The sequence below is a fragment of the Ischnura elegans genome, chromosome 4 (assembly GCF_921293095.1).
Source record: "Ischnura elegans chromosome 4, ioIscEleg1.1, whole genome shotgun sequence".
Lineage (NCBI taxonomy): Eukaryota > Metazoa > Arthropoda > Insecta > Odonata > Coenagrionidae > Ischnura > Ischnura elegans.
This window is the reverse complement of record NC_060249.1, coordinates 48,677,894-48,690,590: the sequence shown is the minus strand read 5'-3', so window position 1 is coordinate 48,690,590 and position 12,697 is coordinate 48,677,894. Positions and strand designations below refer to the sequence as shown.

Here is a 12,697-nt window from a genome sequence, read left to right as displayed (position 1 = left end):
GAAATGTAGCCTCATACTTGGGTTCTGCTAGAGTCATAATGGCCAATGCATGAAGACCAACACTTATTACCGACATAGGAGAAATAAGTCCGTTTTACACGGTACACGGAATTGCGCAATCTGACGTACGTGCGAAGGCGCAATCAAAATTGCGTCGTGTAAAGCGGTGAATTGCTAGAACAGATGCGAGACGGCAAAATTGTAGCCCAATACCAGGAAATCCTGGGTAAGAAACTAGAAGAAGGAGCAGAGAACCTGAGTGTAAATGACTCGGTAGAGAGAAAATGGCTTAATATAAAGAAGGCTATGGAAGAGGCTGCAGAGGAGACCATAGGAGAAAGAAAGAGAACAAGGAATGAAGAATCGTTTGATAATGAGTGCAGAAAAGCTATAGAAAGGAAGAATATGGATCGAAGAAACACCATCCAGAAAGAGACAAGACAAAATGTCGAAAGATATAAATAAAGCAGAAGACAAGCAAATAAAATACTGCGAATAAAGAAAAATACAGTACTTAAAAGGGTATGTGGAAAAGATTGAGGAAATGAACACACAAAATGAAAGTAGAAAGTTATACCAGGCAATCAAACAGATGACAAATAAATTTCAACCAAGAACAAACGCATGTAAGGATAAGAATGGGAGGTTGGTTGGAACAGAGGAAGAAGTAATGGGAAGATGGGCCGAGTACTTTCAGGAATTGCTGAATGTCAATGAGATAGATGAGGAGGATGGAGAAATGTTGGACATGAGGGTGGACACCAGTATTAGTAGGCCATCAATTGAGGAGGTGGAGGAGTAGTTAAAACGGCAGCGGAATGGGAGAGCTCCAGGGGAAGATCAAATTGTACCGGAGTTAATCAAGTATGGAGGAAAAAAATTACCAAAGAACCTACATAGACTGATATGTGAAGTATGGGAGAAAGAAGAGATGCCTGAGAAATGGAAGATTGGTTTAATTTTCCCTATATTCAAGAAGGGAGAAAAATTGCAATGCAGCAACTATAGGGGAATCACATTACTAAATGTCACTTATAAGATACTTTATTGTATACTGCAGAGGAGACTTAACACGTATGATGAAGTAATCCTTGTGAATACCAATGTGGCTTGAGGCCGGGAAGAGGGACCACCGACCAAATCTTTGTAATGAGACATGCATGCATGGAGAAATGTTATGAGTACAACATTGACCTACATATGCTTTTCATTGATTTCCAGCAAGCTTTTGATAGTGTCAATAGAAGAAAAATGTTGAAGGCATTGGAGGGATTTGGAATACCAAAAAAAACTAATTAAGTTGGTAAATATGACCATGGAAGGATCTCAAGCTAAGGCCTATATCGGGGGCAGGACTAGTGAAGCCTTTAAGATAACAACTGGAGTAAGACAAGGAGATTCTCTATCAGCAGTACTATTTAATCTGTGTCTACATGAAGCCATGAAAGAACTGGGGTTAGAGGGGAATATTGTGCATAAATCTACTCAGGCATATGCATATGCCGACGACATAGTTCTAATGGCACGGAATATGGATTCTCTGAAAGAAATATTCAAAATCTTAGAACAGAAGAGTAAGAATATAGGGCTCAGAATCAATGAGAGAAAAACGAAATACATGAAAATGTCGACCACGGAAGACAGAAGATGGACTCAAAACGTTACATTTGGGCAGTACAACTTTGAAAATGTAAAATATTTCAGGTACCTCGGTACTAATTTAAACTGTAAGAACTCAATGACAGAAGAGATCAACAAGAGGATAATGGCTGCAAATAGGGCTTACTTTGCTAATATTAAGCTCCTGAAGTCAACTCTTCTATCTAAGGAGATGAAATTCAAGATCTATAAGACACTTATCAGACCGGTCGTGAAATATGTAGCAGAAACGTATAGCATCTTCGCTGGAAACGAGCAAGCTCTGCGGATATTTGAACGGAAGGTTTTGCGAAAGATATATGGTCCCGTGACAGATGGGGTAACTTGGAGGATAAGAACAGACAAGTAAATAGAAAATATTATCCGAGGCGAAGACATAGTGAGGTTTGTGTAGACCCAACGGCTAGTTTGGCTAGGTCATGTAAAAAGAATGAGTGAAGAAAGGATGCCTAAGAAGATTCTACATGGAAATATGGATGGAAGGAGAAAAAGAGGAAGACCGAGGAAAAGATGGATGCAGGATGTGGAAGAAGACATAGAGGATATGAGGATTGTCAGATGGTGGGAGAAAGTGCAGAACAGGAGAGAATGGACAGGCGTCTTGACGGAGGCCAAAGCCCATACCGGGCTGTGATACCGAGGAAGTATTAAGTAGAGACGGCAAAATAGCCCACGTTCTATTTTCGTTAGAACAGGGGCTATTTTGCCGTCTCGCGTCCACGCATTCTCGCATGTGTTCTAGCAATTCACCGCTTTAGACGACGCAATTTTGATTGCGCCTTCGCACGTACGTCAGATTGCGCAATTCTGTGTGCCGTGTAAAGTCTTTGAAATAGGCATCTTCACTACCCTCATTTGAAATTCATGAACATGTACATATATCAATGGTTAAGTGCTGCAATGCCTTCCTGACAGCATACCCACAAACGTAATTGAGACCCGAATATTCCTCGGCAGTGATTAATATTATTGGTTTGCTCATAATTTCCAGGAGGTCGAACTGATTGAGTATGAGCTCATCATCTTCCAACGCTTCAACTTTCAAATAAATAACTTACCTTCGACTACAGCTAAGATGATAGGTTAAAAAATGAATCTTCTAACGTCATCTCCTGCAAAAATAGTGTTTAGAGGAAGAAAATTAACTTCAAACGAGTCATGTCGAGTATCTTATTCACCACGAGTCCACTGTTGTAGAATGATAAACAAATAATAAACAGGCCTCCTCCGCGTTGTTGCCAAATATCATCCCTCCGGCCTGTTTAAAGACGGCCGTGGTTGAGCCCAATAATGGTTCCTCATTGTCGCATCGATTATGAGATCCAGTTGCATACCTATTACCCAGATGCCCTGAGGTGTTCACCGCGAAAGCGAACGGATCGCACGTAATTGGCCGCGTGTTTACGTTCCATTGACCTCGATTTTTCCCGTCTCCTCGGTTCGTCGCTCTCCGAGCTGAGGACTCCGGCTTTTGTCTGCGCCCGTGCGCCATCTTTTTTATTTCCTTCCTCCATTATTCAAGAGGTCGTCTCTTCTGGGAGGAGGCGGCGCATCGCGGTAATCTCCGTCGTGAATTAGTTATTTTCACAGTCCGCTGTGCCGGAATGCATTCGGGCGTTGCTGTTTTCTTTTATTCTCCTCATTGTTACCGCGTGTGGGAATCCATTGTTGGGGAAATCGGCGACGGGAATTTTGAAAAAAGGAAACGATGATGTTGGGGAAAAAAAGGGAAAGCAGAAGTTATGTGGAAGACTCTTCTGCGTATTTGGGATTTTTCGCATCATCATAATCCTCTCGTCTTCGACCGCTAATCAAACTGCTCGATAAAGATAACTAAATTAAAAGTTCGAGCGTTGATCTTCAATTGTTTTGTTAATTACCTTTGCATTTAGGAGGTGGGTTCGTGACTGCCCATTTCAATAAAAATACCTACGGCGTATTCTTTTTAAATGACGTTATTGCAATCACGGACAACGTACACAAAATTTTGATATTATGTTCCCATGTAACCAGATATTTTTGCCGACTTTTAACTATCATAATGTAACTTCAGTATTAGCAAATGAATGCTACTGACAATTTTATACAAATACAATCTCTTTTATACGAATTTGCTAATATTTAATATTATTTAAATATAAAATTCCTTTACATCTCAAAAAGTAGAAATATCTATAAGTTTATTTTTTATCGTGATTGAATTGATAATACGAAAATTATATCATGTTTTTTTCTCACGAAATTACTTATCTATATTTTGGCAGCTATCATAATTTTTTGTCTTTAAAATCGTCGCTGTAAGAGCCATACCACGGAAAGGCTATTTCTGTCGCTGTTTGTCGATCAAGTATACTTAGAAGAACATAGTTAGACATTTTCTTTAAATGGCATATAATTCGTTTCCCTCACCAAAATACTTCAGATTCACTTTTATAACCCTTGTTATCTATTAAAACAATATGTAGTATCGATTGTGAATACTCAAGCGTATGAGGTACTGAAATAAGTGAAGTGGGAGGACGTTAGCTCATACCCTAAGTGAAGGCAAAAAATTGCGCATCCGAGCACCTTGAAGAATACCACCGAGCATGGCGCTATGTTAATATGAGTGGGAAATGCATTTATCTCTACACAGTTTTTCCCGAGGATCATGTACACATCTAATAGGGTTGAGGGACGAGTCCCTTTTCAAATCGTTGCTTTTCAAATTGATTTTCCTTTGCTGCTTTAAGTATTTTTATTAATACCCATAAAGCAGTGCGAGTAAGCATTTGAATTTATTTATTTGACGCATATCATTCCTCGATGCTTGTTTATGTGTACGAGTGTATATTGCGTGTAGGCAATAATGCTAATAATTCATTTGTCGATGGCTCTATTTTATCAGTATATTTCGAAAGATTCCATATGTATACTTGATATGTAACTTTTCACCTGCATATTTTAACTTTTATACTCACCTGCTCCTCACTCTATGCTCCAGTTGCCCTAGATTTCTAACTGATTGCGGGCATATCATATGACCGCTGAATATTTTGATTAATTATCATTACTTTTTCACTCAGAGTTCAGAATGTACTGCTCCCGTATCTTTTGAATAACGAGGTTAAAGCGTAGGTCTGTTATGTTGGTATTTTTTGTCTCAAGACTCAGAATTCCTTTCATTCGAGCAAAAAGCGTTTCACTAATTGAATGCCTACATTTCTTGGTGATATTTATTAATGTGTATTCGTCTCACGAATACATTTTATGTTCCTGAATTTTTTTTCGATTGAATTCCAAAATATTTTTTAGTTTTCTTTTACGTCATACGTACTTTCCGTTTAATTTCCAAACACTCTTGCGCATTTCTCTAATATGTATATATTTCTTTTAGCAACGGATATTTCGAAATTATGTGTCTTGTGTGGTCTTGTGCTTTTGCCTTTCCATGCAGAAATTGAATTTTTTCAATCATCAATCTCTCTTCGTTGAATTGCACGTTGACGCTAATGGCACCAGTGACGAAATTTATAGCTTGCTTTTTTTTGGCTTACGAGTTCATTTTTGAGTTACCGCCCTCCTCTCTTCTTGTAAAGAGTGTAATTCCCAGCTCTCGTATTGCAATTCATCGTTATGGCTGTATTAAAATAATTGAAATTCTGTAATATCACTTGAGTAAGTACGAGACTGGCCAATTTGTTTTAATTTTCCATCAAACATCAATGAATACGTGTAAGTATAATTTTTACTTAATCGGTAATGATGCCTGTTTAGTATTTTTTTAACTCAGCGTACATCTTGAATGTATCTTATTTTACAATACTCTGCATCAATAATTAATTTTCTTACGGGTATTAATAATTAGCAGGTCTTATTTTTTTGGGAAAGATCTTTCTTATCCGATAATTAATCTTAATCAGTTTTTTATTGAAATGAAATGTAAGTAATATATTTTCTGTGTATTTCCATCTTTTTCACCATTTCTACGGTGCAACAAATTCATGAGCGAAAACATTATCCTTTGCTGATGAAGTCATATTATTAAAACTGTGTTAAATCTAAGACGACCTTAACTTTTAATTTTACATTTTTAACCTGATCATCATAATTAGCATGGGAGCATTTTGTCTATTTTAGAATATGTAATCTTATAAAAAGTACGTAAGCAATGATTTGATGGGGAGCCTCTAGATTAACTGTGGAATTTGAAAGCGTTCATTGTGGAATTCCTCTCACATTCCAAGCGATGCGAATAGCGTCTCGAGTCTTTTACCTCTGCAATCTGTAAACATTCATGATTCGATTTGGGGCTCATCTATTTATCTATCTATCTTAGACTGCTTGTTGTTTTGTCTGCCATTAATGTGAAGTTGACCTTAATCGGGAACATTCTCTGTACGTTCGCCTTCGCTATAAGGCGCGCTGCGCGGAAAACCTCCCGTTCGCTTCGACGAGCGTTTTTTGTTTCTCAGTTTTTTTCCATCAAACGCTTCGCGGGGAAAGTCTTCAGATGTTTTCGTCTCTCATTTCCCACGGCGGCCGCGTGCGATATGTTTTGGTCTTACGCAACAGTCTCCGCACCCACGTGGAATTTCCTACGAGCCGTCACTCCCGTCCTCCTGTGAATGAAGTCTTGAAAATTTAACAGTCTCAAGAAGATTCCTCAGAGAAAAGAACTAATCGTCATGTTTATGAACAAATGCTCTTTTAATTGTTTCAAGATTCTTTTCTATCTCTTCTTGTGTTTATATCAGACGTAGACAATTTAACCTAAGTTTATTATTATTGAATTAATTAAAATTGACAGGTAACCATGAACTGTATTAGCTTAGTTACCGTCAATAAACAATGCAGAAAGGTATGTCAAAATTCTCGTGTATTCTTTTTTGTTTATTTACGACTGAATTATTTATGTTTATGCCAGAGGACTTTTCTGAAGGGATTCGGGGGATCCCCCCAGCGAACAATAGAGAGTCTTGTTATAAAAATTCAAACATATCACATGCAAAAGAGGTATTGTTCAGACATTTATCAAAGTTTACAATTTCTCGGAGGAGTATTCGTTTTAAATAGCATAGTTGCGGTTTGGGAGGACTAGTAATGTTTACGGTTTTTTATATTTTTCTCTCTCCCCCCGTCTCGTTTCAGCAGAGAAGGGCACCAGCACCGACATGAAGGCTCCGGCGTCGAGGAAGCCCGCCACGAGACACTTGTCTTCAGCTGCGGCGCAGGTCCAGAAGCCAGCTCCATTGAGAGGTGAGTACCCACCATTTTGTTAAGTTAGGGTGAACCGGAGTTGGAACCCCTAATTCGCCAATTGGCACCGCGCGTTATGGTTACTTCATTTTTTCCAACTATTCCCGGATTCATTATCGAAGTGACCCGTTTATAAAACGTTCGAGCATGACTTCGATGGAATCTGTGTATTATAAGAAGAATTTGGATGAATGTTTTTTTAAAAGAGGTGAAATATTCTATCGGATATTTCGCATTGTTGCCTGTATACGGTCAAAAGTATGTGTTAGATTGGTGTAATGCCTCATTCACATTACGATCGTCCGAGCCGTCGTCCTAACGATAGTTGACCGAACTAGCCGTGTGAATGCAAGTTCTGACTATAGTTGACGTAGTTCCGAACGTTGCCACTTTACGATGGTTAGGCGCTGGGAGACCGGAAACGGAAGCGACTAGAGAAAGACGAAAAGCTCGTGAAGCTCTATTTTTTCCATGGACATTTCATGGATTTGTCCTTGGAAGGAAGAATATGGGCGGAAGAAAAATTATTCGGTAAATACACGTTAAACACAGTAATATCTTGTCCATGCATACCTCAACAGCTTTGCTAACATTCAATTTCCCGTTCACTTAAGATGTCAGCACTTGAGGGCAGCACAGGTTTTAACCATCGTAATTTGAATGCACGATAGTTCCGACGACGGCTCGGACGATCGTAATGTGAACGAGGCATAAGAAAGAAGGTTTCATCGTCCAAAATCGAAGTCAAATTAGTTGTTTTTTTTTAATTATAAATTTCTTATTAATTATTTTTTTAGGTGTAAGTACAAATAAAATTATGTATTTAAGTTGTATTTTTGCAGTCATTTCACATATTTTTCAAAAAGTTTATCGTGCGCCGACCAGGGGTCCAACTACGGTCGCGCCTTAAGTTAACTTACACTAATGTGGCCGCCAGGCGAATTTCTCATGGAAAAGTTATGACCATTTTAAAAACTGGAATCATTTATTAGACGCTTATTTGTGTGCACTGAATCCCCGTATGAGCTGATATGTTGCAGTGTCGAAATTCTGCTAAAATCGATTACTTCAGACTTAATTGTGTGAAACCTTTCCACTATGGAAAATTAAAAAAATAAACTTAGGTCTTTAATATTTTCGAAAAAGAACTACCCTGGTTTCTTAACATATTTAAATCGTCAAGTTTTCATCGTCATAACATAGTTTCATAAACTGATGTAACTTTTCATTTTCCATTATGCTATAGCAATTGCCACACCCCCATTAACTAAGCGATCATTTTCGAGTTTTTCAAATATTCCGAGCGCGGTGTGTAGCGACGTATGATCTCGAGTCTCTCACCAATGCAATCTTTAAACTTTCGATTTACAATTCAGGGTGTATTTATGCAGCACTGTTTTCTCCCGTGTTTTCTTTGTCCTCTGCACATACGCTATTGAGCAGATTATTTTATTGTACCTTTTTTATATTGTACTCTCAGGCTAAGAGAAGGCCGACTTTGAACGGGAAGATAAGTTGTAAGTTTCAATTATATTCCATTTATTTATGCGATGCATTGCCGTCGCATCCGCTGAAAAGAGAGGCAAATCCCGCAAACCATGAATGCCTACGTAGGAAATTCATTTACTTCAAGCAGGCATCCCTAACCAAGGAAGGGTTGGCGAATAACAGAATAATTGTTAATATATTATTAGGCAAGTGTAGAAAAAACTGGTGAATGTGCAATTTTATCCCGCTTGATAACTTCTTCAATTTAAATTCTCCAAACTAAACATTAAGAACGTGATGTTATCACTTTGTTTTATCGAAGGTGGGTAAACTGTTCATCTCCTTTGCACTTTGAATGAATGCACTTTCCCTTAACTTTTTTAGAACTGAAATATTACTCAGTATGTCGTTTTTATATGCATTTTATTCAATTTTTTTTGTTTTGGTTACTATTGTATATGTTAGAAATTTTTGGCTGTAAAATTGATAAAAGTGTTATTTGACTATTATGTATTTTGAAAACCAGTCCGGAACGGCGTTCTGGCTCGTTCCGGCACCATGACGCCGCTGGACAAGGCCGAATCCAGATTTTTCTGGGGGGGAGGCTCAAGAGATTTACAGGCAAACGGTCTTCTTATTTTTGAGATTAAAAACAAAATACTGTAGTTACTATGCGAAATATTCTCTTTATTTTAATATTAAATTTATTATTATTAAATTCATTGATTAAGGCTCCGTAATGTACAAAGCAAAACGAACGTAATGATAACTGAATTAAAAATCTTGTCAACTTTTTCAAGTGTCTGGGGGGGGGGCGACCCTCCCCCTCTAAATCCGCCTAATCCACTGGACATTACCATTTGAAGTTTTCCCTCAACGCCCACGAGTGCCATATGGCTCCCAGTGCAATGCCGAGCCTATACTCCTGCAATACATTTTTTTCTCAATGAATTTTCTTACGTTTGTGTAATATGTGAATTTAAGCGTACATTTCGGTGCACATACTTAGTAAAAGTAATGTATTTTCACTTATTATTATGTATTAAATTTCCTCTATTATTCAGTCAGTTTGAATAGTGTTCATTGTGTTGAGTTCATAATTTTTATTTCATTAACTGCTTTATAAAACCACAATGCCCAACATTTCTTAAGCTAATACGTAAGAAAATTCATTGAAAAAAATCCGCGTAAACGTGCTCCGATCCACCCTATGTAGATTCAATAAAGAAAACGTCTTTCTGACTTAAGATTTTCATACTCATTTACGTAGTTTTATCGAATTTGTATCCTTATTTTATTATAATAAATTAAACATGATTAAAAACGATACAGCCGCTCTTGATTAATAAATGGTGCAACTAAACTGTAAGTTCATTGATTATTAGGCGGTGCGAAGTTCGCCGGGTCAGCTAGTATTTTATAAAAGTGAAAGATGTGTGATTTTAAAAAAAACTTTGGGCGCTGACGGGTATTTCATTAGCTCATGGAGTATTTCTCCAGGCTATTCTCTCCACTGCATTCACTATCCTCTGTTTATGCGTACTCCCTATGCCCCCTGTGTATCGTGTGCTCGTGGCTTCGCTTGAGATGGCAGTGTCGTAAACAGCGCTGCTGCCAATCGGAGTGTACGCACGCGGAGTTGGCGACTTCCTGCCCGGCCGTTTTGGCTCGCTCGTCCCCATTCCCCCCCGTGCCTAATTCGGTGGGCAGGTGCGCGTGCCTTCGGTCGCCGTTGACCTCTGCTTGTCCACTCTCGCTATTTGGTCGCTCTCTCGAGAGAGCCTCTCGGAGAGAACCAAGCCAGCTATGTTAATTCTCTACTGCATCAGGATGCGTTGAATCAGTTGACTAGAGTATATTTTTACCTTGGAATTCAAGACATTTTCTTTGTTGCTGTGATGAAATGTTTGTTAATGATATTTGCATGAGGTGTGTTCAGAAAATAACGGGTGTTTTGACATTGCGCGGTTTTAGAGTTTGAAGAGTTCGATTTTCAATTTTTTTAGTTTTCCTATATATCACACCATTACTTATGCCACTTCTTTTTTACAGAGCGCAACCCAGGTTTCAATGAATTATCATCATCTTCAGGCGCAAAATTGATTTAATTTAAAATTGCGCCCGAATATGATGGTAATTCATTGAAACCCGGGTCGCGCTCTGTAAAAAAGAAGTGGCATAAGTAATTGTGTGATGTATAGGAAAACTTTTAATGGAATACCGCAAAGTTAATCAAGAGTTAGTGAATTATTTTTCAAATTTTTACTACGTTAGTATAAAATATTGAAATAGAATATAATGACCCTGAAGTTTGATAAAATTTTCAGCTTTACCTATTCATTGTTTACTTTGTCTGTTGCAGCCGCTAAATTTAGACGTGTTCTTATGAGCTCGGCGATTTTCGACTCGAACTACATTGCTTTTTCGTGATTTTTTTAAAACTATTCGACGCCTCAGCTTCTATATTCGCTATACATGGCTGCGCGTGACTTTTTCCTATTTCCTAAATAAAAGAACACCTTAAAAGGCCTTCGTTTTAATAGCATTAATAACGTTAAAAGTAAATCGCTGAAAAAGCTAAAGACTATCCGAAGATCGAGTTTTTAGTAATGTTATAATGATTGTATTGTAGGAAGTGCACCTGAGAATCTAATTTTATCCAAGCATTTATCCTCAGCCAAGCAAACGTTGGTGGAAACGAAATATTTATTATAAATAGGCAAGTGTAGAAAATACTGGTGAAATTACAAATTTATCGCACCTGTTAACTTTTTGCGTTTTAAGTCTGTGATCCAACCAATAATATTGAAAAAGTACCACTTTGCCGTGTCGAAGTTGGGTAAACTGTTCATATGCTTCTCTTGGAAATCAGTAGATGTCGCGTCAGCTACAGTGACGTTTACACCTGTAATAATTTTTACTCCGGGTTAAATAAGGAACCAAAATTATAGTTGCTCATTTCAAGTGTGACTTAAGATATTGGATTGATAAAATTCCACCTGGAGTCTAAGATTCCTATCGACCTTCGCGTTCAGTGACTCTCAAAAATGTTAGCCTTCCGTCTAAGTCGGGCCCAAGGCTGCCGCGAGGTATTCGGATCTTTAATCTAATTTACTAGTCCTTGCGGAGAGGGGAGACCTCTAAAACTTACTCTTTGTCGAGGACGTGTCACGAATGAAGGTAGATGAGAAATATCGCGTCCAAATATGGGATTACGCGAGCATCATTGGTGTGAATTAAAAAAGCGAGTCGAAATGGAGGTCTTTTATTTCCCTCTCCATCCCTTTCGTTATTCCCCTCCCTTAGATATTATGCGGCCTTTCACTTTTTCCGCTAAGATATTTGTGCCTCTGCTAGCACCCCTCCTGTCTTTCAGCTGTCGGTTCTCAGCATTCGCCGAATCAATCATTTTTCGTACGTTAAAAAATTATGTTCCCCTCCTTTACCTTATATCACGCTATTTTTATTTGCCTTATTGTGTTATAATTCATTAATCTTTTGAGTGCCAACCGATTTTCTATGTACTACGCTAAAAGTACCGAGGCATTTTTGGTAATTTTGGAGTAGGCGAGGAAAAAAATTAGGTCTAAAAAAAGCTGAAGGTACATATTCAAAAACATTAGGAAATCTTTATTCAATATGGTTTCGCCTTTTCAATGAAATAATTGACGAAGTATTTGTAATATGAGATAATTTTTAGAATTTAAAGAAAATAGTTGATGTTAAAACAAAATGAATGTTGACTATTGAATGATTAATGAACTATCAGCATCTAATAGTGATTTTGCAGGAAGACCGCTATCGCGCTCCTGGCACTTTTCGCGAGAGATAAGAGTGGCGCGATTGCGCTCCCCGGCAATCTAGATGTTACAGAATTCCTTTTCGGTGGCCATTTAGGCATAGGTTGGACGCGTCTCAATATACTCGAAGGGGTAAACCCTCGCTTCACTATTTTAATCCGTTCTATAGGACCGATCATGAAGCTATTTCCATCCAGTTTGATGATTAAGTGCTTTTCGTTGGCAAATAACGCTAATTATAACCGAAAACTTATTATGCCAGTAGTATGCCAGAAAAATTGACAGAAAACTTGGCGCGAAAAGTCCTTAGCGGGAGAAGTTTGGCGATTAATTTCGGAGGAATTTCTGGGGGGGCTCCGAAAATTTCGGAGGAGGTACACTAAAAATGGACATAAAGGGACGGTGGGAATGACCGTGTGATTTAGAAAATTATAAATCAAGCGATCATTCTTTTGGTCCCTGAAAACTATCGCTTGAGCTATCATTCAGAGGGACGGGGAAAAAAATGATCG

At 38.2% G+C, this 12,697-nt stretch overlaps 1 protein-coding gene across 4 annotated transcripts in view; it reads left to right on the top strand.

Annotated features, from left to right (window-relative positions):
* Positions 1 to 12,697, top strand: part of LOC124157408 — an 872,201-nt gene that overhangs the window by 676,268 nt on the left and 183,236 nt on the right. For 2 of the 4 annotated variants that reach the window (XM_046532099.1, XM_046532097.1), the window contains exon 9: positions 6,790 to 6,897. In XM_046532099.1, coding sequence (XP_046388055.1) covers positions 6,790 to 6,897 — 108 coding nt within the window. The remainder of the gene's footprint in view (positions 1 to 6,789; positions 6,898 to 12,697) is intronic. The other 2 variants (XM_046532100.1, XM_046532098.1) reach the window with 1 other exon arrangement.